The 25,411-nt window shown below is 44.9% G+C and overlaps 2 protein-coding genes across 5 annotated transcripts in view; one reads left to right on the forward strand and one right to left on the reverse strand.

Moving 5' to 3' along the window:
- Positions 1–858: 858 nt before the first annotated feature.
- Positions 859–20,494, forward strand: Idh3a (isocitrate dehydrogenase (NAD(+)) 3 catalytic subunit alpha). The gene is made up of 11 exons (XM_076925260.1): positions 859–966; positions 5,910–5,972; positions 8,694–8,777; positions 10,828–10,942; positions 11,802–11,989; positions 12,655–12,788; positions 14,468–14,570; positions 14,662–14,726; positions 15,703–15,787; positions 17,139–17,291; positions 19,157–20,494. Exons 1-11 carry the CDS (start codon positions 892–894, stop codon positions 19,238–19,240), a joined length of 1,149 nt encoding a protein of 382 aa, XP_076781375.1. The 5' UTR covers positions 859–891; the 3' UTR covers positions 19,241–20,494.
- A 197-nt stretch (positions 20,495–20,691) lies between these two features.
- Positions 20,692–25,411, reverse strand: part of Acsbg1 (acyl-CoA synthetase bubblegum family member 1) — a 55,996-nt gene continuing 51,276 nt past the window's right edge. For all 4 annotated transcript variants that reach the window (XM_076925257.1, XM_076925256.1, XM_076925259.1 and 1 more), the window contains 3 exons: positions 23,270–23,409; positions 22,661–22,907; positions 20,692–21,259 (listed from right to left, as the gene is read on the reverse strand). In XM_076925257.1, the coding sequence (XP_076781372.1) occupies positions 21,174–21,259; positions 22,661–22,907; positions 23,270–23,409 (473 nt within the window). In that variant the 3' untranslated portion in view covers positions 20,692–21,173. The remainder of the gene's footprint in view (positions 21,260–22,660; positions 22,908–23,269; positions 23,410–25,411) is intronic.

Below are 25,411 nucleotides of genomic sequence, written 5' to 3' on the forward strand. Positions count from 1 at the left end.
CCATATTGGTATCTGGTGCTCTGTGAGGCCCGAAGAGGGTACTGGATCCCCTACAACTGGAGTTACAGACAGTTATTGTTGAGTCATTATATGGGTACTGAGAACTGAATCTGGGTCCTCTGCAAGACTAACAAATGCTTTTAACCTCTGAGCAAAATTGAGTATATTTTATATTTAAATTATACTTCAGTAAAGCTGCTAAAAAATAAAAATAGGCCAGATGGTGGTGGAACACGCCTTTAATCTGGAGGCAGAGACAGGCAGATCTCTGTGGGTTGAGGCCAGTCTGGTCTACACAGTGAGTTCCAGGATAGCCAAGGCGATGCAGAGAAACCCTGTCTCAAAAAACCGAAAAATAAAATTTAAAAAAAAAAAAAAAAAGTAAAACTCAAGTTAGGCATGGTGGTGCATGCCTATCTACAGTCCCTGCGCTTGGGAGGAAGAGGCAAGTTTAGCCGTCTGCGGTTCAAACCCAGCCTCAGCAAAATAGTCAGTTTGAAGATCCATGATACGTCTCAAGAAACGAGACAAAACAAACCAGTTTTTGGAAATAAGTAAAATATTTGCCTCAGTGGGATTGCAAAGTTTTAAGGGCGCATTATCCCCCAAACAGAGAAGGCCGATTGGCCCTTAATAGGTAGAAAATAAAACACTTCATCCAAACAGCTACTCAATGAATGAAGTGGGGGATGGGGAGGTGGCTTCCGGGTCACAGCTGGGCCCGCTCCGCGCGTCATCAAAAGATTAAGGCCGTGATTGGTCAGCTAGTGGCAGCTGTGCAGCGGGGTCGGGAGCGGGCGGTGAGCGAAGCAGAGACCGGAGCTAGGGGCGGGGCCACGCGAGGCCTCGGGGCGGGGCCGTGCGGGGCGGGCTGGGGCGCCGGCTACGCGCATGCGCCCTGGTGTTGCCGCTGTCGCCGCGGTGAGGGAAGTGGACGCGATGGCCGGGTCCGCGTGGGTGTCTAAGGTGAGCTCTACAAGGCAGCAAGCTCGCGGGCGAGCGGGAAGCGTAGGCTGTGATCCCGCCTCATGGATGGCGGAGGCGAGCGCGCGGAGGCGGCTCATGGCCCGCGGGGAGTGTTTCGGGGAATGTGGCCGGCACGCTGAGCGTGGCTATCCCTGAGCCGGGACAGCCGCGCCGGGCGGGGACGGCGTCAAGGTCAAGACGGCCGGTACTGCTCCGAGTGTCCCCTCCAGTCTCCTCCAGGATAGCAGCACAGGCCTCATGCGGAGCCTCTGAGGGTCACAGAGAGGCCACTTAGGCCCCGCGGCCCTGTCACCTGCGGGTCTCGGGGCACATGCCCAGGTCGCCCCTCCCTGATCCCTCAGCCTTTGACCGGGTAAACGCTGGCTGCGAAAGGTTTTTCGAGGTGAGGGAATCCCGGGCCGTCTGGCCAGCCAGATTTTTCTCACTCTTGGAACTCTTCCTAGTCTGATGCCTGGTGTCCTGGTACCTCCTTCAGAGGACACAGGACATCATGCACCTTGGAATTATACTCTGAACATTCAGGGAGACTGCAGCATCACCCTTTCACCTTCTGTTGTTGGGAACCCTGCGATCTGGGGCTCTCTAGTTCTTCCTGATAGTTCAGGTACTAGAGCTGGAAGGCGCTTCAGGTTATGTATGCACTCTTTTTCGTTTCCTGGTGGAGCTGATCTGTCCCCTAAGACAAACTTGCACAAGGTCATACAGGAGGTCATTGTCATCTTTGAGAGAAACCCAAGTATTTTGCTTTTCAGTTCCCTTCTGTCTATCCAGTGGCCAAGGTCACTTAGCTAATTATGGATATAGTACTGACCAGGCCTTAGGTCATCTGATGCCATCATGGGTGGTTCCCTAGAAGTCTACTATAGGCAATGCAAATTTTTAAATAAAATTTGGCATTGCTCCCCTCCTTTAAAGAGAGGTTTGGAGATAGACTATTTTTTACTAATAATTCAATTTAGGGGTCTTAGTTTTAAATCCTGACAAAGCCATTGACCGGTTGTGTGCCCTATGCAAATTATTTAACGTCTGTGAGCCCACCTGTACTTGTGTCACAGTTAGTTCTACATGAAGGCACCTAGTCCACCTGAAGCTTTCCTATCAGTATATCTGGCTTGGCAGTCGTCAAGCAGACAATGGTTCTAGGCTTTTTTGCTTAGTGACTCTACTTTGTCACTATATTCAGACCCACATTTGCTTGAGATACTGTTAGGTTACATTTTGTTTTAAAGGTGAAGCAACAAGTCAGTCCTTTAATGTCTGGGTGTGCACACACTACCTGATCCATGTTGTTAAGTACAGTCAGCCTTCAGGGAAGGGACTAAATAAAGCTACATAGTAAAGAGTGTTCTGGGAAATTGGTTTTTCCCTTAACTCTGTAAGAAAAATCCACAAGAATCCATAAATTATTGGCCATAGGGTCAGAAGATGCACCCCTGGGACTTGATTGCCTGTGTGACCTTTGGCAGAGTGGCCCAGGCTTTGGTTCAGTCTCTCTCAAGGGATTGGGGCCTTCAAAGGGGCGCCTGAGGCTAACTCTTGTTGGAAGTACCAAATGGTATTTGGATTTTCACCATACTGGGCTTTCTTTCAGAGCTTTGATTTGTTTGAGATAGTGTCTCAACTAGTCTAGCTGAGGCTGTAGGTAAGGCCGACCTTGAACTGCTGATCACCCTACTTCCACCACCTTCCAAGTTCTGGAGTTAGAGTTGTGAGCCACCACACCTAGTGTCCATTAAAGTTTTATTTGTTTCTTTTTAAAAAGGGTCATTTGCAGATTATAGATGCTTCACACAGAGAAGGTGAAGGTTTTAGAGGTTTTCCAGGCTCCAAGGACTATGATGAGCCAGTTAGTTTCCTGGCTTACTTCTTACACAGTGTAAGAAGTTTTGTTTGGTAAGGCAGTGAGGACCCATGGGGTTAAGGTGATCCAGAGTCTGAAATCAAGGTCAGGAAGCTAAGGCTAGGTCCTCTTTCCTGAAAACTCATCTCCTTGGGTTTTATAGAGGTCAAATGAGTCACAAGTATATTATAAAGTGAAAGACAGTGTGTCGTGTGAACTTCTCTTTGAATGGACTCTGTCAGTGCATTGTTTTAGTGCAAGATCATAGAGGAGAGATGAAAATTTGGGAAATACTGGCTGTTAGAAGATAGTCATTGCAGGCATGGAACCTGCAGCTACACACAGGATTGAGAATGGCTTGGGTTGTTTTCTAAGGGATTTATCAAGTCCAGGCACAGTAAATACAGTAGCAGACAAATCATAAAATGGCTTGGGTGTCTTGGGATGTTTACTTATTGTTGTAGTGCTGGGCCTTGAACCTGGTGACAAGGGGCACTCTACCACTTGGCTATATCCTCAGTACCTTTCTTTCCCTCCATTTTTTAAAATAAAGGATATTGATTGATTGATTGATTGATTGATTGTATATGAGTACACTTTAGCTGCCTCCAGACACACCAGAGGAGGGCATCAGATCCCATTACAGATGGTTGTGAGCCACCATGTGGTTGCTGGGAATTGAACTCAGGACCTTTGGAAGAACAGTCAGTGCTCTTAACCACTGAGCCATCTCTTCAGCCCCTTTCCCTCCATTTTTAATTTTAAGATCTAGTCTCAATAAATTACCCAGGTTGACCTTAAGCTCACTCTGTAGGCCAGGGCAGCAGGCTTGAGTTGTTTGTTTTCTGCTTTTTGAGATGATTTCGCTGTGTAGCCTTGGCTGGCCTAGAACCTCCAGACTTTCCGATGTGCTACCACACCTGGCTCTCCTCTGTTCAGTATGTACACTGGCTTCCTTGGAATGTGAGAAACTGTGCATTGGTCCAGAAGTTCTGTGTTGTCTGTGGTCATTCCCACTCCCTGGTTTGTTACCCCAAAAACAAAAAGCATAGACTCTATGCACAGATCTTCCAGATCTATGCACAGCTCATTCCCTTACCTCTGCCTCCAAAGTGCCGGCTGAGATTAAAGATGTGCACTACCACTGCCTAGCTGGCCTTGAATTTCAGTCCTCCCTCTTTAGCCTTCTGAGTACCTGGGCTTACAAGCTCCAGCCAGGAGGGCTGGGAAAAATAAGAAACATGTGTCCCCTTGCTCTTGTGTCTAACATGAAAAAGTTACATTAAAAGTTTGTAGCAAATTTGAGTATATTCAATTATTTGTTTTCCTTTTATTGTAATAAGACTTTGTACCATTTCTGAAGGACTGAGCTATTATTGTAGCCTAGCACAAACTATATAGACCTGGCTAACCTCCAAACTCAAAGAAATTTACCTACTCTGGCTTCCCAAGTGCTAGGATTAAAGGTGACACTTAGCTAAAGCTCGAGGTACCTTTTAAAATATGTACATATGCTAGTGGCTATCAGAAAAAAATATTAATGTTAATGACTTTGAGTGGTAGGATTGTTGGGTTTAATTGGGTGATTTATTTTCCTTTTTTACATCATTTTGTACTCTCAAAATTAATAATGATACAAATAAAACATCACAAGTAAAAGTAATGACTCTATTGCCTATACGACTAGAAGAACTAAATAAAATATTCTGTGGCCCGGAAGGTGGTAATGCTCGTCTTTAATCCCTGTACTCGGGAGGCAGAGGTAGGTGGATCTCTATGAATTCAGGGCCAGCCAGATCTACAGAGTGAGTTCCAGGATAGCCAGGGATGCATAGGAACCCTGAGGCAGTGACATCACTAGTGCTAAATAAACTATCTTAAATTTAGAATAAACTATTATTAATATTGTTAAAAGAGTTGGTATATGACTGACTCAGAAGTCCTGAGTACCCCCCAACCCCCACACACATACTTTTGGCAGTACTGGGGCATGTACATGCTAGGCAAGTGGTTTGCTTCTGAGCTATGTCCCTAACCTTCCCTATTTTTTGAGCTGTGGTCTTGTTAAGTTGGTGGTGGTCTTGAGGATTCCCTGTAGCCCAGACAGGCCTTGAACTTGGAACGTCCTGCCTCGGTTTACTGAGTAGCTGGGATCACAGGTCTTCCATTAGGCCAGGAAAAGTTGTTCCTAATTTGCTGATTGGTTGCTGGAGCGATGGCATATATCATGATTTTTATAAAGAGCTCAGTAATCTGCTCACTTTGATCTTAGACAGTTCCCTGGCCTTTGCCCTTCTATCTACAGAATAAGTTCTGGGAGGAGTCGTGCCCTGGTTTTCTTAAGGATCCTGCTGCTTTAAATATGGTGAAAATTTTCTTTCTGGTGGTCAAGAGTATTAAGAAGACTAACCAGAGCATTAGAGAAATACTAAGGTTTGAAACAAAAAAGTACAGTTCCATTTCATCTTCCAAGTCTTTTGACAATTTACATTTATAAACTCAATTTCAAAAATATCAAAAAAAAAATTCAAAGTCTTTAGTGCTGAGATTTGGGGATTGGCTCAGTCTGTAAAGTGCTTGTCCTGCAAGTGTGATAGCCTGAACTCACACTTCCTGTGAATAACATAAAAATAAACCAAAAACCTGGGCGGTGGCACATGCCTGTAATTCCAGCATTGATGAGGCTGAGGCAGGAGGATCCTTGGAGCTTGCTGGCCACGCCTTCTTAAATTGATGAGCTCCCCACCTCAAAAACTAACAGAAGAGGACACCTGGTGTGCACCTCTGACTTTCACATGCTTGCACACACGTGCATATACATACTTATTACCACACATGCCCACACAAACTCCCAAAGTAAAAATACGTAATTTTAGCCTAGGGTTTCAAGTCTGAGCAGGTCAGCCACATTGACCTAATAATATTTGAGACAGTATTCCTGGAAACCCTCCAAGTTCAAAACAAAACAAAACAAAACAAACCCTCCAGTTTTTCCAACTGCCCCAAGCAATACTATCAGAAATGACTCAAGAATTGAGCTGTGAGTTCTGTGTGTAACATTTCTCTGTTGATATTAATGTAGGTCTCCCGGCTGCTGGGTGCATTCCACAACACAAAACAGGTGACAAGAGGTTTTGCTGGTGGTGTGAGTATAATTATGTCTTTTTATTTTCTCCTTTTAGAAGTTTCTCAAGAAAGATGCTCAAATCAGTTTATTACTTAGCATTCTACCTTCATTTATTTAAAACTAAAGGGAATTGGCCACACCTCTAATGTATACTAAAATCATCGGCAGACAAATACACAGATATCTTGTCATTTTCCTATTTAAGAGGAACCTGTTACATCTGGCTATGTAAGCTTGCCCCATTAATATCTTGAAGGAGCCATGATAAACCTAGAAGTTACCCTGAGCCTGTTACTTTATTTTATAATCTCATTAGTGTCTTAAGACATTTATGAGTTTTATTTTTTCAAAAACAAGTGTAAATTGAAAGAAAATTGTTGAGAAGCTTCAAAAACCTGCTCTGCATTTTTGTTTTCTGAGCTTCCCATAGTTCACCAACTATGAACACCTCGAGCTTCTATGGACCCTACAGGCTTATACTTTCCTTATGCAGTCTGTAGACCCCATGTTAGTGGGTTACCTAGTGCTCGTTGAATCTGCTGCTTTTGGAACTCCTGGCTTTTAAGTCCTGTGCTTGAAAACTGATGCCACATTTTTGGAGCATTCCAAGACTGTGTGTCAGTGACTTCCTGTTTATTATTTTATCCTCTTTTATGGAATCTGATTTGGTTTTTATAATTCCTTCATTCCTATACTCCCACATGATGTTTTATGCATGCATGAGGAATTAAGGAGACTATAGTATATTTCTTCTTCTATTTGCCGTCTGTTCTGGAGAAGAAAAGTAGCTTCCCAGATGACATCACCTGTGGGAAGACAGGAAGAAGGAGCCTTTGGCCCTGCTTATGCCAGAATGCAGATACGAACTCAGAGCAGTTGAATCTATGCGCAAGACCCATGCAAGCCCAAACCAGACTAAATCCCAGCATGGAAGTGGGTGTTGGGCACAAAATCCTACCTCTTGCTGGGGAGTGATTGACAGGTATTAGCTGTTGGGAGAGGAATAGTCTGTTTTCTCTAATTAGAGTGTAGGCCAACTGACCGTGCTCCATTGGGAATCCACATGGTCAAGAATATTTGAGCATTACAAATTGGTCTTGAAAAGAGAAAAAGGACACAACGTTAGGTGGGTGGGAAGGAGGAGGTGAGTCTGGGGAGAGGTGGAGGGAGGTGAATATGATCAGACACGTATGGAATTCTCAAAGAACTAATACAGTTTTTTTTAAAAAAAATTAAAAAAAAAAATTTTTAAAAATAAAAAAAAAAATCGTACTTCAAGCTCAAAGAATAGCTGCGCCAACATTTCAAACCCATTCTGACCTTTTGGTACAAGTCTGTGATCTCAGCTGCTCAGAAGTCTGAGGCAGGAGGATCAACAAAAGTACAGGGCCTGCTGGGCTCCAGAGACTATTGAAGGCCAGGTTGGGAAACAGAACTGTCTCAAAATACAAAGCAAGAAGGGCTGGGGATGTAGCTCTCTTCAGGACACTTGCCTAGCGTGCACATGGCCCCAAGTCCATCCTCAGCACCAGAGCCAGTACAAGAAGAGGAAAATATCTAGTACATTCTGGAAGTGGGTGAGACAGTCATGGCTCTCTGCTGGTATTTAACCATTAGGCTACTGATTCTTAAAAATATATTAGCCTGGTCAATGAGATTATTTCAAAAGAAATAAAGAAGATATATTTTTTTTAAAAAAAGATTGATTCAGCCTTATATAAAACTTGAGAAATAATCAACCTGTCCAGGTGTCATTATAAAGCAGAGGACCAGGGAAAGTTGAATTAGTGATTAAAACATATTTATGATTTAAAAATGTTATTTTTTATTAATTCTTTGAGAATTTCATACATGTGTACAGTATATTTTAATTATATTTAGCTTATTTTCCCCTTTAATTAATGAAGTTTTAAAAAATATAGTTGAAGCAACTAGAACTGTATGCCAAGTAAAATATAGTTCCCAACGAAGAGGGTCTGAATGAGTTTTCAAATCCTCTCATCTTTCTTCTGACATGTTTTATTTCCTCAGGGTTTGAAATGCTCGCTTACTGTTGTTTAGACCATCTGGAACAAATAATTGATGTCACACCATAGACACATTCGCTGTCCAGTGGCCCTTGAGGGTCTGACCATGTTATCGGTTGTTGTTGACACCGTACTCACTTAGATCACAGGATGGAGCCAGTTTTTTAGAAGAACTGAGGGATGTGGAAGCCCTAAAAAATGAAGCCTGATTTTTCTTGGAGGGTCAAAGCAGACCTCTAAAGTTCTGGAAACATGTTGGAGTTCTGTGCACCTGACTGTTTCCTAAGAACCCCCCCCCCCCCCCAGGCTTCCACAGGCGGGAAAGCAGGGGCTTCGGTGCAGAGGTGTAGTGGGAGAGCAGAGCTCAACTGTTCTGTTGTCTTGGGATTTACAGACTTAAGTCAGCAGGTTGTTGGAGTTTGTCTGAAAAAAAGTGCAAGGCAGGAAGTACTTGGTGGTTTATTTTTGTTTTGTTGAAGAACATCATTTGCGTTACTATTTAAGTTTCCAAACTCAGTTGAGAGCAGAGACATAGAGTATCATGGAGTTGGATTCTGCCTCTGTCATGATCGCAGTGGGAGGTTTTCTGGTTCTTTAAAGCATTTGAGTCTTTCAGGCATACTCTGGGAGTGAGTTTCTCTGTGAGCGATACTCTCTTTAAAAAAATTAAAACGAATTCTTACTGTTTTCTTCAATGATTTCTCATATTCAGGTTCAGACAGTAACTTTAATTCCTGGAGATGGAATTGGCCCGGAAATTTCAGCCTCAGTTATGAAGATTTTTGATGCTGCCAAAGTAAGTGCTGTTAAAATTCTTTTAAGGATATTCCACAGAGACTTTGTAATCTGTTGGTGGTGTTATTAATCTCCACAGAGTTTTCTACTTTAAAAAAAAAAAAATATCAAGGGCTGTTAAGTTGGCTCAGTGAGTACAGGCCCTTGCCCAGCCTAATGATTGCCATCTCCCACATGGTGCAGAGAAACCTACTCCCTCCTGTTTTCTGACCGCCACAAACACTGTGGCCCCTGCGCCTGCACACTGTCTGTGTGCACAGAAATAAATAAATGCAGTGAAATTATTTCAAAGCTGAGTGTGATTTTCCAGACCTTAATTCCAGCACTTGGGAAGCAGAGACAGGCAAATCTCTGTGAGTTCAAGGCCAGCTTTGGCTACATAGTAAGTTTTAGACCAGCCTGGTGAGACTGTCTCCAAAACCCAAGATTGTTGTTCTATCTACTTTTTTTTTTTAAATTTTGTTTTGTGTGTATGCATGTTTTGCCTGCATGTATGTATGTACATGTGCATGGCTGGTACCTTTGAAGGCCAGAAGAGAGTGTCAGATCCCTTCCAACTGAAGTTACAGGTGGTTGTAAGCTTCCATGTGGTGCAGGAAATTAAACCATGGGTCCTCTGTAAGAGCAACAAATGACCAAACCTCAACCATCTCCCCAGTTCCTATTTACTTTTGAGACACAGTTTTGCCCCAAAACCTGGGCTGGTCTCAGTCTAGAACTTAGTGTGCAGCTCAGGCTGGCCTTGAGTTTGTAGTGTTCTTGTGTCAGCCTTGGATGACTGGCTCATGGCTGTCTGTCACTGCCAGTGTGGATAGTTGGTGTGTGTTATTTATTACATAATCAGAATAGCGCTCCAGTACTCGTGGTGCTTTAGAGTCTGTGTGCCCACTCACCTGCCTTACTGTGACTTCTGAAGAAGTGCCTCAGCATTTATGTAGGTGATTTTGAAAGAGTTGTGAACAAGGTCCACATCATGTCCTCTGTCCTCTGTCTAGTTCTGCGGTGTGCTGGCTATCAGATGTCAGTTCTCATATGAAGGGTGGAAGGAAAAGGAAGAAATACTAGTTTATTCTTTACATTGGTACCTTCATAGGCGTTTCTTGTTCTTTAGACAGCTTTACTAAGATATAATTCACATACTGTTGAAATCATTCATTACAATTGTACTCTCTAGGGCTGGGGCAAAGACTCAGTGGATAAAGTGTTTGCTGTGCAGGTACGAGGACCAGAGCAGATCCCAGCACCCAGCTGGATTGTGTCTGTAATCCCAATGCTCCTATTGCCAGACAGGAGGCAGAGGTAGGAGAGGCTCCAGAAGTCTGCAGTCAAGTTAGCGTGGCATACACAGCAGCAAACAGCAACAGTCCTGGTCCCTAACAAGGTGGAAGGTGAAAACCAACAGCAAAGTTGACCCCTAACCTCCACACATTCATTGTGACACAAAAAAAGGTATCTGGAAATGAGCGTACATCTAGTCCAGTGACTTTTAGTTTTCAGAGTTGTGCAGCCATCCATCCAGTCTTAATTCAGAACGATTTTATCACCAAAAAAAGATAGCCCATAACCCATAGTGATCACTCCAGGCTCTTCTCTCCTGCCCACCCAGCACCCCCCCCCCCCCCAACTCCTAGCCCAGGCAATCATTTGCTTTCTCTTTACAGATTTGCTAACTTGTTCATATCAGTAGACTCTTACATGATCTTTTCTGGTGGACTTTTTGCTCTTAGCGTTTTGTTTTCAGGCTCATCCCGTATCAGTGCTATGAATCATTTCTGTGAACCTTGTATCTCCACTTCTTATGCTAATCTAATTATAGCCTCCTTAAGAGTCCTCGTGAAGAAAATAAATGAGCAGGTGGCGGCTGGGTGTGACGACTGGCCAGGGTAATGCAGAGTTCCTTTGGGCACACTAGTGAATGTCACTTAGAGCATGTCAGGAACTTTCAGGACCTTAAGGGACATATCTTTACTATGTGTGGACACTATTGTATTGTAGTCTCAATGTCAGTAGTTCAGTCTGTCCAGTTCACTGTGCTGCTTTGTGGCTTCTAGGCACCTATTCAGTGGGAGGAGCGAAATGTCACAGCGATTCAAGGACCAGGAGGAAAGTGGATGATCCCTCCAGAAGCCAAAGAGTCCATGGATAAGAACAAGATGGGCTTGAAAGGTACAGTGGAGAGGAGCTGTGGTTAATTCTAGGTGTCATAGTTTGAGAATTCATGCATGCAGGCAGATACAGTAGGACGTTCTATCAAAAGTCAGGACCTCCTTTTATGAAGTATCCATTGTGTTAAGGTTCTTTATTTATTTATTAAGTGCTTATGTTTTTGAGACTGGGTCTCACATTATAGTCCAGCTGTCCTAGAACTTTCTTTTAACTTGAGATTTTTTGTGCCTTACCTTCTGAGTGCTAGAATTACAGGCATTCATCTCTAGACGCTTGCTTTTATTTATTTACTTACTTACTTATTTATTTACTTATTTGCTCTATTGTGGAGCTATATTCTTGGCCTGAGAATGTTGTTTCTTATTCTGAACATTTGTTTAAAACTCTATCTTTGGCTAATAGCAACTTTACTCTGTTATTTCCAGCTCCATTTACCTCTTATCCAATTTTTAATGTTTTTGTTATTTTAATACATGCTTAAGACCATGATTCAGAATAGTTAGCATTTGGTGTAGTCTGTAAAACCATGTTCAGATCCAAGTTTGAATCTCATCTTTAGAAAGCCACTGGCTGGTAAGCTTAGGTCAAGTTTCTACACTGGGATTATTGCTGTCCCCATTTGTAAATGTCCCTCGCGGGTGATAAGGTTTAGGGGATGCTAAGTACCTGGGTCCACAGAAGTTCTCAAGACAGGAAATGCAGTTCATATTCCAGGAACCTCCCTAGAGGATGTGTTCTGCTCTTGGGTCTGAGAGGAGGTAAAGCTGAAGGCAGAACACAGATTACAGGGGCCACGTAGGTTAGTCGGTTCCCTGTGAGACCGTGTACGCTATTGTCACCTGATTATTCTTTCCTGCAGGTCCACTAAAGACCCCCATAGCAGCTGGCCATCCATCTATGAATCTCTTGCTTCGGAAGACATTTGACCTTTATGCCAATGTCCGGCCATGTGTCTCAATTGAAGGGTATAAAACTCCTTATACAGATGTAAATATTGTCACCATCCGAGAGAACACGGAAGGAGAATACAGTGGAATTGAGCATGTGGTATGTTCATCTCAGAGAATTTTGTTTTGTTTTGTTTTGTTTGTTGGGGAGAGGTTTTGTAGTTGATAATGTTTTGAGAAGTACTTTTTTTGTTTTTCGTGTTTTGAGACAGGGTCTCTAAGCCCTGGCTGTTCTGGAACTCAGTATGTAGAACAGGCCGGTCTCAAATTCATAGGATCTGCCTGCTCTGCTTCCCTGGTGCTGGGATTAAAGACATGTGCTTCCACACCTGGTCAGATATGTTTTTTACCCCCTGTGAGATTTCCTTCTGTGCATTTTAGACACTTGTTCAAATTCTCAGTTGAAAATGTCTCTCAAAGACAGACCAGTGTCCCCTCTGTGAGGAGGGACCACCAACTGGTGGGTGTTTGTTTTGGTGCTGTGGGTCTCTGGCTGACTACTCAAATAAAGGAGAGGAAAAACCTGGCCTGCTGTCGTTGGGGTATAGGACTGGTATAAACTTAGGAATTTGCCCTCTATAGTTTGAACGCCCACTCCACAGGTGTGTCCTTGACTGGTGCCCATCTCTGTTGGTCACTGCATAGCAAAGCTTGTTATCACTGACTGTGCATGCTGTCACAATAGTGTGCTCTATACTCTGAAGCTGACTGGTACCAAAGTGCTGCCATGCCCCTTCCAGTGAAGCATGGCTTCCTCCCTTTCAGATCGTTGATGGGGTTGTGCAGAGCATCAAGCTCATCACGGAAGGAGCAAGCAAGCGCATCGCAGAGTTTGCCTTTGAGTACGCTCGCAACAACCACCGGAGCAACGTCACAGCCGTGCACAAAGCTAACATCATGTGAGTCCCAAGAGGCCCTGGCTGACTTGCTTTACTGTGGGGATGGAACTCCCAGGACTTAGTCTCCAGTTGGTTCTCTGAGTCCCAGAATTTAGAAAAGAACTGTGTACCGACCAGAGTGGCATTTTCTTCTTTGGGACCTCACTGGGGAGATGATAGGGACAAATGAAGGGGCCACCAGTTCAAGTCCTGGGAGTTAAGGAGGCCAAGCTGTCAGAAGGAAGCTGAAGAAAGACAGGCTAACAGAGGCCACACAGTTCATATCTCCCAAGTGGGAGAGCAAGGGTGTCTTCTTAAGTGCCACGTACTCAGGGGCTTAAAATAGAGCAGATACAGTCAGATGTATCTCTGACATTTCAGGTTCTCAGCCCAGTCTATTAAAGGCTCCTCTGACTGCACAAAGACAGGACTTTCCTAACCTAAGAAAGGACTGAACCTGCATAGTAGTAAACAATTTAACTAACAGTTACCCTCAAAGCAATTTTCGTATGAGCCCGGGTATGGGTCCATATGTGCCTACACTCCCAGCACTTGGTGTTTGAAGCTAGTCTTAGTTTAGTTACATAGCAAGTTCAAGGCCATCCTGGGTTTCTTGAGACCCTGTCTCAAAAGGAAAAAAATTAAGTATTCTTTAGTTCTTGACGGATAATGCTTCAAAAATCTAGTCTTCTCTATGGTGAGCAAACTATCTCATATCTTTACGCTTTTGTTTTGTTTTGTTTTTTTCTAGACAGGGTTTCTCTGTGTAGTCCTGGCTGTCCTGAAATTCATTCTGTAGAGCAGGCTGGCCTTAGTCTCAGATTCGCCCTCCTCTGCCTCCTGAGTGCTGGGATTAAAGGCGTGTGCCACGAATACCCATCTTATCCTTACACTTGTGTGCATCTATAATTACATGAAAACTTTTCAATTCCCAATTTTATTAGCTATTCAAGAAATAATTCTACTGTAATTGAAACAAGATGATTTGGATTCTGGAACTTAACTTATTTGTTAACTTATTTTGTTTTGTTTTTGAGACGGAGTCTCACTCTGTAGCCCTGTCTGGCTTAGAACTCATGAACATCACCTGCTTCTGTCCCCTAGTGCTGGGATTAAAGGCGTATGCTACTCTGCACCATGCTACCACACCAGGCTTTTCTTCTTTTAAACAAACAACCATCTGCTTGAAAAACCAAATTAAAAAAAAATATCTATCTGTCTGTCTGTCTGTCTATCTATCTATCTATCTATCTATCTATCTATCTATCTCCCGGACACAGAGATATACAGATAAACCCTGTCTCGGAAAAAAAAAAAAAAAAACAAAAAAAAAAAAAAAAAAACAAAACAAAATAACCAACTATCTGTGTGTGGGGTACAGATGAGGGGAGTTGTGTACAAGTATGTGTGTATGGTGGACAACTACAGGTGTCATCCTTAGGAACAGTGTCTACCTCTTGTGAGATGTCTCTCACTGGCCTGGAGTTCACTGCTTGGCTACACTGGTGCCCAGCGGGTCCTGAAGATCCTCTTGTCTGCACCCCCAGCACAGGTGTTGCTAGGCATCTGAACGCTGGTCTTTAACCACTTTAGTGAGCCATATTCCAGCCCTTGCAACTTAACCTCCTTAAACTTAGTTTTCTTGATTTGATTCTGTGCTTCATTTTTAACAATTCATCTATTTATATTATTGAATACAGGAGGATGTCAGATGGGCTCTTTCTGCAGAAATGCAGGGAAGTTGCGGAGAACTGTAAAGATATTAAATTTAATGAGATGTACCTTGATACTGTATGTTTAAATGTAAGTATGCATCAGTGCTTACTGGTTGCTTTTCATGGCACATTCTGTGTATCCACGGTATGAAAACTCTGTTAACTGTTACTCCTTGTAGATGGTACAAGACCCATCCCAGTTCGATGTTCTCGTCATGCCAAATTTATATGGAGACATCCTTAGGTAAGGCTTGCCATGCCCTTTTTAGTTTTGGCCTATAGTTTATACATAAACATCCTAAAGTGAATCATGGCTCTGTGTTTTCAGTATCTTATAAGCTGTTGTGTCTGCTACACAAGATGAGCTCCATCCAGTGTCATTTCAGTGTACTTTGTTACAGCACAGCTAGCTAGATTGACAGTCATTCCATAGTGTTCCCTCCCTTCCTCCTACCCCTCTGTGCTAAGGTCTGTGCTAAGCTATTGTGGGCTCCACCCCCAGGCCCAGTCACTATTGACATCATCTCAAACTGACAAAAACCTTACCGTAATGGTACAAGGAAGCCCCGTGTACTTAACTTCAGCCCTCAAATGTTAGCGCCGCCTCTTCCTCTATTATTCCTTCCCTTCTTGGATCCTTCCCTCCTACCCCCATGGGGTATTGGGAAATGTTGACTTTCTAAGCCCGTCCTTCCTTCTACAGATTTTTGTGGTGTTCTGTTGAGAAGTGAAAGGTTTTCCCTCTCGGAGTCTGACATAAGCTTCTAACTATGAAGCTTTACACGTTATCTGAGGAAATTATGCTGCGTTTTTTTAAAATTCATTTGTTTTAATTTTTGAGGCAGAGTGTCAATTGTATAGTCAGTTGTCTATATCGATATGTGTGTTCCTGGTTTTCTGCTTTATTCATTGGTGAGATCTTCACCAGCTCAGGTTGTCTTGACGGGGCTTGGTGCCTCCTGGGCTTGGTGCCTCCTGTCCATGGCCCCTGTGTCCCTGGGACTTGGCCTGCCATCCCCTCTGAGCCTTGCCTACTGTCCTGGCACAGTAAGCTGCTCCAGTTCATCTTCTTTTCTGACCCTGAAGCCTGGAATGAGCCACTTCTCCAAGGAGCTCTGCTTTCCTATGAGGGGTGGGGTGGGGGCTTATAATATTTAAACACTAAAATCTAAGTGCTGGTAAATTGCCTTCTTTTTCAAAATGCCCTTTTCTGTCCTTAGTGATCTGTGTGCAGGACTGATCGGAGGTCTTGGTGTGACTCCAAGTGGCAATATTGGAGCCAACGGTGTTGCCATCTTTGAATCGGTAAGGACCGTGACACCTGCATAGATATTCTGGCCCCGTGTATATATAGCCCATGCTGGCATCAAGCTCACGATCCTTTTTCCTCTGCCTCTGGCCTTGGGATTACATGTGTGTACTTTTGGTTTTTAGGTGTCCCATCTCAGGCCACCCCTTTCCATCAGTCCCCTGTCTCTCTGGGAGCCTGATTCCTAGAGTTCATCATCTGCCTGGTCCTGCCCCTTGATCACTGTTTGCACTTTCTTTCCCTGTTTCTCTTCAGCCTGTTTACAAGGCGCTGTGTGAGGCCTGTGGCTTCACCGAGCACTCTACCCATATCTGCACCTTTGCAACTGAGAGCAGCACTCAGCCTTATCGTTGGGTTTAACTGCAGCTTTACACATTGCCTGGGAAATTAGACTTTATTTTTTTATTGTATTTTAATTTATGTGACCTGGTCTCAAAATCCCAAGGCTGACATAGAATTTGCTATGTAGACTAGGCTGGCCTCAAATTCAGAGATCCACCTACCTCTGCTTCCCTCAGTGCTAGCATCTATCTATCTATCTATCTATCTATCTATCTATCTATCTATCTATCAAATATCTCAAACTGGAGATCCTCTGGCCTTATGTGCCTTCCTTCACTTTAAAATGTTTTACCAAAATTTGCTGAAAATTATTATTGACCCACAATTTTTTGTTTATGTGTATGATGAACTTATATGGTGTGTGTGTGTGTGTGTGTGTGTGTGTGTGTGTGTGAGAGAGAGAGAGAGAGAGAGACAGACAGACAGACAGACAGACAGACAGACAGACAGACATGCTGGGGCTGGGGGCATGTGTGTGTCATGCTTATATAGATCAGAGTGTTGCTTCTTTCTTCCCATCTTGAGACATGATCTCTGTTTTTTTCTGCTGCAAACAGCAGGCTTGCTGGCCCACGTGCTCCCCAGGACTCCAGTGTCCACTCGTGACCTCCCTATTGGGGCATTGGTTCTGCTCCATATCCAGCTCTTACATGGGTTCTGGAAATTCAGACTTGTGCGGCCAGTGTGGTTCCTCACTCAGCCAGCTCCCTGATTTGGTCCCATAGTTTTGCACTGAAGACTTAGCTCTTCATTTCCTCACAGCTCTGTGTTATCTCTACGATCTGTGTCAGTGATTGCACACGGCAGCTCTCAGTCAATGAATGCTTTCTCATTGGCAGAGAGAGGATGGAGACCTCAGCTTTCCCAGAAGGCTGCTCTGCTTTTTCATTTTTGTTGGTGTTGAGGCTTGAACCCAGAACTCCATGCATGCTGGGTACATGCTAAGACCAAGGTTGCCTGTTCCTGTCTCCCTCCTGCTCACTCTGTCTTCTGATGCCACCACAGGTTCATGGAACAGCCCCGGACATTGCAGGCAAGGACATGGCCAATCCCACGGCCCTCCTGCTCAGTGCTGTGATGATGCTGCGCCACATGGGACTGTTTGACCATGCAGCAAAAATCGAGGCTGCGTGCTTTGCTACAATTAAGGATGGAAAGGTATCTGTAAATCTGGCTGAAGTGTGTTTCTTCTGTGGAAAGAGAACAGAGCCCAGAACAATGTGATGTTAAACAGGGTGGTCTGGTTTGGTTTGGTTTGGTTTGGTTTGGTTTGGTTTGGTTTGGTTTGGTTTGGTTTTTTCAAGACAAGGGTTTCTCTGTATAGCCCTGGCTGTCCTGGAACTCACTCTGTAGACTAGGCTGGCCTTGAACTTAGAAATCCACCTGCCTCTGCCTCCCAAGTGCTGAGATTAAAGGCGTGCGCCACCACCACCCGGTGAAAACATGTTTTGAACAGCCTGCCCTCACTTTAGCGGCAGGAGCTCTTGTTATTTACGCCACGCCTGTGCTGGGAAGCAACAGTCCAGAGCTGAGCAGAAACACGCTTGACTCGCAGGGTCTCTCTTGGTTCTGCAGGACAGAGCTACAAGAGGGAATTTAACATAGTGATGTCTGTGTGCAGCAAAGAGAACATGAGTTGTCAGAAAACAGACTGGTCATACTAGAGACTTCTCCTAAAGTGGAAAGTTAGGAGTTAGCTGTGTAAATGTTTTCATGCTGCTTGCCTCCAAATACCAAAATAGAACAAATAGGCCTTACGATCTTTTTTTTTTTTTTAGCTTTAAAATTTCCCCACAGACTTTATGCTTAGATTTGCTTTCATTTAACTATCCATAACCAACCAGTGTTTTCTTGGTCAATAGTTTGAGCAAAGGGGAAATTTTGGAAAACCTGCCTGCTCCCTAAGGAGTCTTTTTTTTGTTTGTTTTTGTTTTTTGTTTTTTGTTTTTTGTTGTTGTTGTTGTTGTTGTTGTTTTTCGAGACAGGGTTTCTCTGTGTAGCCCTGGCTGTCCTGGAACTCACTCTGTAGACCAGGCCGGCCTCAAACTCAGAAATCCGCCTGTCTCTGCCTCCCAAGTGCTGGGATTAAAGGTGTGAGGCACCACTGCCCGGCAAGGAGTCTTATTCTTTGAGAGGTGTTTCTTAGATCTCTTCAGATTCAGGCAGTAATGAACCCAAGATGCACTCTAGAAAGGATTTTTGGTGGTTAGAGAAAAGCCAGCATTCATTCTCAGGAGCTAGCAAAGGACATGGCTCTTCACTGACTTACTCCTGTAGTTATACAGCGAAGTCCCTCAGCCCACACACAAGTGCTTGTGCTACATTTCATCCCTCACAGAGCATCCTGCCCTCCCCCCACCCCTCCCAGAGACCCATTTCCCTGCCTCTGACACCCTTATTGCACTCCTTCTTCCCTCCCTCTCTCCCTTCTCCTCCTTTCCCCTCCCTCCCTTCTTCCCTCCCTTCTTCCCTCTCTCTCCCCTCCATTCCTCCCCCCCTGTCGTATCTCCACTGTTCTCTTACCCTCTTGCTTCTCTCAAAGATTTCTCTGGCCATGACCAGTACATTTTTTTCCCTCTGCTCTAGACTCTTCCAGGTGCCTCTAGAAACTTCTCTTTATTATTTACAGTAAGAGCCTTCCCCTTAATGGAGCAGCCATTTCAGTGGTTTCTTTACTGCCTTGTTTTAAGATAGGCTAGGTCTTGCTATCTATCCCTGGATGGCCTGGGATTCAGTGTATAAACTAGACTGACTTTGAATGTGCAAGAATCTTTCTGCCTCAGCCCCTCAGTGCAGAGGTTGTAGCAGTACACCATCATGCCTGACTTGGGAGTGTTCTGGGGTACACACTTACAGGGTTTCCGCAGGCCTCACAGGGTAGGTGATGGTGTGTGACAGACCCTCTCTGTGACATCAGTAGACTGGTTATGTCTTGCTCAGTTCCTATTTCACCGAGTGCTTTAAATGTCCTTGCTTTAATTTAGTGTAGTGATGGATGTTTATTTTTCTCTTTCTGTTCTCAGAGCTTAACAAAAGATCTGGGAGGCAGCTCGAAGTGCTCTGACTTCACAGAAGAGATCTGCCGTAGAGTGAAAGACTTAGACTAGCACCTCTGCTGCCGGAGTTGTTGCAGCCAGCCAGTCACTCCAGAAGGACGCCCTGTAGTCCTCCGTGAGAGCACCCATCATTGGTTTGCTTGCTTCTTGACAGAGTACATTTTCAAATCTGGTCTTTTCTAAACAAAACCCTTGCAGTGGATGCACAGGATGGCCCCAGGCCTTCATTCAAAGGATTTTCCCAAGTGCTTGTTGTATTTATTGTCTGTCTGGTAAACCTTTTTTGTAAACTGTAAGTGAACTGTATCATTTATCATTGTTAACCCATTTTACACTTCAGGCAAAATAATTTTTCCTTAACTGTAAATATTCTGATGCAGAATTAATAAGAGAAGATATTTAACTTTTTAACAAAAACCCTGGATTTTTGGTTTATGAAAATAAACTGGGAATAAAACAGGGTTTTAACAGTCGCACAAAATAACATTATTCTAAGACCTAGTGGGCCCAAAAGAAATTTACTGGGAAAGTTCACAGCAAAAATGGTATATTTCTTTAAAATATGGAAATAAAGATATTTGTCATATACATGAATTACTATTAATAAAAATGTAAGCTCCAAGAAATCCTTAATGAATGATATAATTTTGTTAATATATAGGTAATCCTTGTCAAAGCCCCAGATGCTCTGTGTATTTGATTATTTTGTTAACTTGAAATTTACTATTTTGGAGGAAGAGCTCTCAGATACGGGAGATCATTCCTCCTCACTAGACAACTCGTCAGCATTGTGAGCTGTCAGTCAGGGGAGCCGGCCACTGCAGGTGGCACTGGTAAGACCTGGCTGCCCCTTCACTTTCCCTAAAGAAGGCAGTCACCGCCCTCTGCCCCAGTAGCACCCATTACAGACTTAATTGCAGAGGTGGAGCTGACTCAGCCCAAGCTCATACAAATCAGGCCAAGCTGGGGCCTGTGTTACCAGCTTCTGACCATCAGTTTCTGCCCCGTCCCTTCCCACGGCCTCTGCACCACAGCATGAAGCTGCCCTTTGGCCCACACCAAAGCCGAGCTGTCTTCCCTTAGGCCTTGTACTAGTTTGCAAACCCGTGGCTTTGCCTAATGTACCCTGGTCACAAGGGGATTTTGTATCAACAAATGCCCCTGTCTGGGTCATTTTTTAAAGCTTTTATTTGGACTTACAATTTTCTGTGTATTTTACTTTAAAACTGCTGCTTTCCCTGTCTTACTGGATTGTTCTGGTTACCATGGCTTTGGGTTCACAGTAATAAAGAACTTAAGAACTGACTGAGGTGTTTGCATTCTCTGCCTATTTCCTGGTCAGGTACTTTGGGGCATTTCGGCTTAGCTTGTTGTAATAGGTGGTAATAGAGTTGGCTGCTTCCTGCACCCTTGTAGGCCACTAATGATGTACTAATGGCTACTAAAGTTCTGTGAGCTAACTGTTCTAGCCCACCTGCTCATTGACAAAAGACACCAGGTACTTGTTGCAGATCTGTTAAAAGGTTTAATACTGAAAATTACATATTAAATACAGTCACACAGGCAGCAGCAGTTACTAAGCATCAAGCCTCTTGTGTGTGAGGTGGCAGAGTGTGGTACTAGTTTCCAAGAAACCAGGAGTCAGGCCATTAGGCGAGTTGTGACTGCTGTCCCTGCAACACACATTAGTAGTGGGACTGCCATCCCTTTCTCCCACAGCCAGCCCCGGAGACCTGTGAACTAGAACCTTGTAGTTCTGGACCTGAGGCCAAAGTGAGCAGCCCTTTCTTTTGGAAGAATGGTCTGGATTAACACCTGAACAGGGCCAGTGGTTAGAATTGAAGCTATTTGCATGTGAAGGCCTGGGAGATGTCAGTGCTATGCCCTGAGCTAAAGGGCTCCTGTGCTCACTGGGAGACACCTGGAGCTCTGGAAGATGCTTGCCAGGCTGCTCTCCAGTGGAAGCCACAGGCACAGCTCCTGACTACTGTTTTTGCTCTTGATAAAAGGAATCGATGGTATCTTTGTACTTCTCCAGAACTGTGAGCCGTTTCAATTTCATGGTGGGTCCTAAAAGACAAATTAGAAGAAATGAGTGTGGCCTAGGTGTGGTTCCTTGAGAAGGTATCGTTTGGAAGAGAATGACTCCTATAGGGTTGTGTTTGAATAACTGGTTTCCCAGTTGGTAGAACTGTTTGGGAAGGATTAGGTTATACAGCCTTAGGGGAGGTGTGTCATGGGGTGGGCTTGAAATTTCAAAAGATTTCTTACATTTTCTAGTTATCTCAGCTGTCTCTGCTACAATGGACTCATAACTCTCTGGAACTATAAGCCCATTGAACGTTTTCTTTTATAAGTTGGCTTGGTCATGGTGTTTTATCACAGAAATAGAAAAGTAACTAAGAGGAAAAATTGCATCCGTCCTGAACTTACACAGCTGGTTTTCTCCCCCCTCATCCTTTAAGTAACAGCAAGTAACTCCTCACAAAATACTTATAGTATTCTATGTATGAAATGGCATGTAGTTGTACATGACCAATACATGCTTTACTGTATGCTTCTAAGTTGTCTCTAGATGACGTTTGAAACCAAAGACACTGTAAATATTTTGTGAGGAGTTGCTATTAAAGGATGAGGGGGAGAAAACCAGCTGCACGTGTTCAGGACGGATGCATTTTTTCCTCTTAGCATTTCTAACCCAAGGTGGTCACATCCAGTGGCTCTGGAAGTGACTGCTAATTTTTTCAGGCTGAATAGAATTAGAGGCTTGTGTGCCCAGTACAGATGCTGTCCAAAACCTTATCTGACACCTTCTAGGTGCTCCTGCTTGTCACTGCCTTGAGCTTTGCCCTCCTATACAGCCCCAGGGACAGTGAAAAGAACAACTTAGCTGTAGGGGGAGGTGCTGATACTAAGGTGTGGTTCCCTCGTTGGTTCTTGACTTTGTCAATAAAGAAGGCCTGGAGCCAATTGCTGGACAGAAAGTATAGGTGGGACTTCCGGGTCCCAGGAGGAAAAGGCAGATGCGGAGAAAGAGAGGAGCTTTTTCTTTCATGCCTTGGAGGAAAAGGGCCTCTGCAAACATGTAAGGCTTCCGGGACAGCTAGGGCCAGCAGCCTCCGCTACAAGCGGGTAGCCAAGGATGTGGAGGAGAGATGGGGAAAACTAATTGATGAGGACCTGCCTCTCCAGCCCTGCAATTGTGCTAGCAGGCAAATTCTAAAGTAATAAAACTGTCTGAGTCTTTTTATCCGCAGTGCAAAGGAGGGTGGAGAGAGAGGCTGGGTTGGGAGGTGGATGCCATCAATCTTGGGCTAAGCTGGGTGGGACAAAAGAGAAGCCGGGAGGGGCCAGAGCCCAGCAGCTCCCGGACAAGCCAGGCCAGTGCTAAGCCTGGAGGGGCTAGTAGCGCGGTTGTAGCTCCCTGGCTAAGGCAGTAGCGTGATTTTTAAAACTACCCACAACACTTACCCAGTTCTCCACCTGAAATGGAGAAGTCACGTTCGAGAATGGCCCACTTCTGGATGTGGTAGGGCCGGGCTGCCGCGTTCGCGTTCACCCTCTGGATCCCTTCGTGGATGGCCTGATACACAGCCTCGTCTCTCTGCCCCACAATCTCAGATACGGTGATGGCCTTGCTGCCCACCCTCTGGCAGAACTCCACAGCTTGCTCGGTCAGATTGTCTGTTGGCTCAGACGTTTCTGGGTCCAGCGTGCACTGAAAAGAGGACAGATGAGGATCCACCCCTCCCCCGCAGAGCCACGCTCTGGTTTGGGAGGATGTCACAGACAACAAGATGGCAATTCTGTGGAACAGTGGACTGAGCTCCTGTTCAACAAGAGACATCCTCCTGCCTGGCTGTGATGCTGGGGCCCGCGCATGTGGGTGGGCAGTCAGATGTTTGCAAGCTGGAATGTAGTGGGAAGTGGGAAGGATCATCCCAGCAGCCCAATGTGGCAGAGGAATTTCCACCTACCTGGCACTGGCCGAATGATGCCAGAATAAAGTATGAATACCAGATGTGCCTTGGGCCACAGACCACCCTCCTGCTACAGCTCCAGAGCAAGAGCCCTTCACACCTTCAGGGTTAGCAGCATGGACAGGAACTTCCTCTGGTCCCCAATCAGCATGGCACTGCTGATGATTGGCAGCTCCATCTTCACGGCCTCCTCAATGGGCACTGGGGGCACGTTCTCCCCTCCCGCAGTGATGATCAATTCTGGAGAGGCAAGGCAGGCCCTGGCTAAATCATACTCCTAGACCACAGTTGGAGAGGCCTGAGCAGTAAGCACAGTACTGGAAATGACCTCGTAGGAGCCAAGCAGCAGGGGCTGACCCTCTGGCAGCCCTAGGACAACTGCTGAGGACTTCTCCCATTCCTAGAGCTGTTGTCTGAGTCCTCCCTGCTCAAGCAGCTCCTCCCCTGCTGCTCCTTAGCTTCTGGCTCTGGCCCAGCATTTCTCCTCCCTGTTTTAACCGCCTGTTACTTTGCTGGTGGCCATCCCACCCAGGTGACTTTACACACAGCAGTTTATTCAGGTCTCCATCAGCATCCAAGGAAGGCTTCTCATGGTTTGCAGAGAGGGAACTGAGGCCAGAGGTTTAGTGATTCATCCACTGCAACAGGGTGCTAAGTAATAAACCTGAGGTTTACACCCAGTTCAGTTCTGGGCCCCAGCCCTTAACACCCTCCCTCCCCTGCTGTGGGGCCCCTCCTTGCTCCTAGCCATTCCCTCTGGGCAGACCTCTTCTGTCCTTTCCACATGGCCACACCCACTTTCTCGTCCAGGTAGGCCCCAGCAGCCTCCTTCAAGAGCATTCCTCAGCCCCTAGCCCATTTCCGACTGCTTCCTTCTGAGCTGTTCTCAGAAGTCTCTTTGCCTACCCACATGTTCACTATTTATCCTGTCTCTGTGGGAGGGCCAAGGCACGCCATTCAAGGTGACAGGCCATGATAGATTTCCAAGCTAGACAGCAATAAACTCAATAAAACAAAATACTACGATTTTTCCAGTGAATTCTGTGCTGGGTGTGAGAGCAACGGGGAACCCTAATGTCGGGTTTCAAACTGGGACAAGCAGCTGAGGTGCCTATTTAACACATCAAAGTGGACCTGGACAGGTTCTCCCTGCATCCTGTAGTCCCCACCTGTTACAGGGCCCTCCTGGCTAGCATACACTGCCCCTACCCTGTTCTTTCCAGCCCAGGGGCTGGGCTTGCCCTGCCCTACATAATCTGACCATTTTTGGTTCTCTGCTCTCGTTGTACCTTTGGGCTACCTGGCTGCTGTACCTGGTCCATCTCTCTCCCCTCCCTTTTCCCTTTTCCCTCTCCTCACATGGCACAGCTCAGTCTAGGTTTGTCTACTCTGGACCCTGCCTCTGGCTCTGCTCTCCCTTGTATCTACAATAAACTTTCTCCTCCACCGTACCCAGGAGCAGCCATCTTTCCTTTTCTTTCTTTCTTTTTTTCTTTTTTTTTTCTTTTTGGTTTTTCGAGACAGGGTTTCTCTGTGTAGCCCTGGCTGTCCTGGAACTCACTCTGTAGACCAGGCTGGCCTCGAACTCAGAAATCCACCTGCCTCTGCCTCCCAAGTGCTGGGATTAAAGGCGTGCGCCACCTCCGCCCGGCTTTCCTTTTCTTTCTTTCTTCTTTCCTTTCTTCCTTTCCCCCATTCATCTAGTACCAAAATCTAGGACCAGTCTCTTTTTTCTCTTCCTTCCTTCTTCCTTCTTTCTTTCCTTCCTTCCTTCTTTCCTTCCTCCCACCCTCCTTCCCCCTCTTCCTTCCTTCCTTCCTTCCTTCCTTCCTTCCTTCCTTCCTTTTTCTTTCTTTCTTTCTTTCTTTCTTTCTTTCTTTCTTTCTTTCTTTCTTTCTCTGTTCATTTGGTGCTGAAACCTGGGACCAGTCATTCCTTTTATTTTTCTTTCTTTCTTTTTCTTCCATTCCAAGGAAGAGCTACCTCCCAGGACAAGATTCTGACAGATTTTCTTTCCTGACAGACCCACATATCCTGCATTTCCATAAACTGTAGAGGCCGCAGGCAAGGCAGAGAGGAGTGCAAAGGTTTCCCTTTCCCCATAGCTACAGCCAAACTGTGAACAAACCCATTACCTTTTAGGAAAAAAGGTAATGAGATAAAAATTATATAAAATAAATTCATTAAATTTGAACTCTGACCTGTTTGTGAGAGTGTCTTCTGTCCTATGTTATCTATTCAA

Source organism: Arvicanthis niloticus, chromosome 26, assembly GCF_011762505.2.
Source record: "Arvicanthis niloticus isolate mArvNil1 chromosome 26, mArvNil1.pat.X, whole genome shotgun sequence".
Classification (NCBI taxonomy): Eukaryota; Metazoa; Chordata; class Mammalia; order Rodentia; family Muridae; genus Arvicanthis; species Arvicanthis niloticus.

Coding starts and splice junctions, on each gene's coding strand:
- Idh3a (XM_076925260.1), top strand. CDS start 892: ATGCGCCCTGGTGTTGCCGCTGTCGCCGCGGTGAGGGAAGTGGACGCG. Junction 10,943..11,801: donor GAACAAGATGGGCTTGAAAG/GTACAGTGGAGA, acceptor TCTTTCCTGCAG/GTCCACTAAAGACCCCCATA. Junction 11,990..12,654: donor ACAGTGGAATTGAGCATGTG/GTATGTTCATCT, acceptor CCTCCCTTTCAG/ATCGTTGATGGGGTTGTGCA.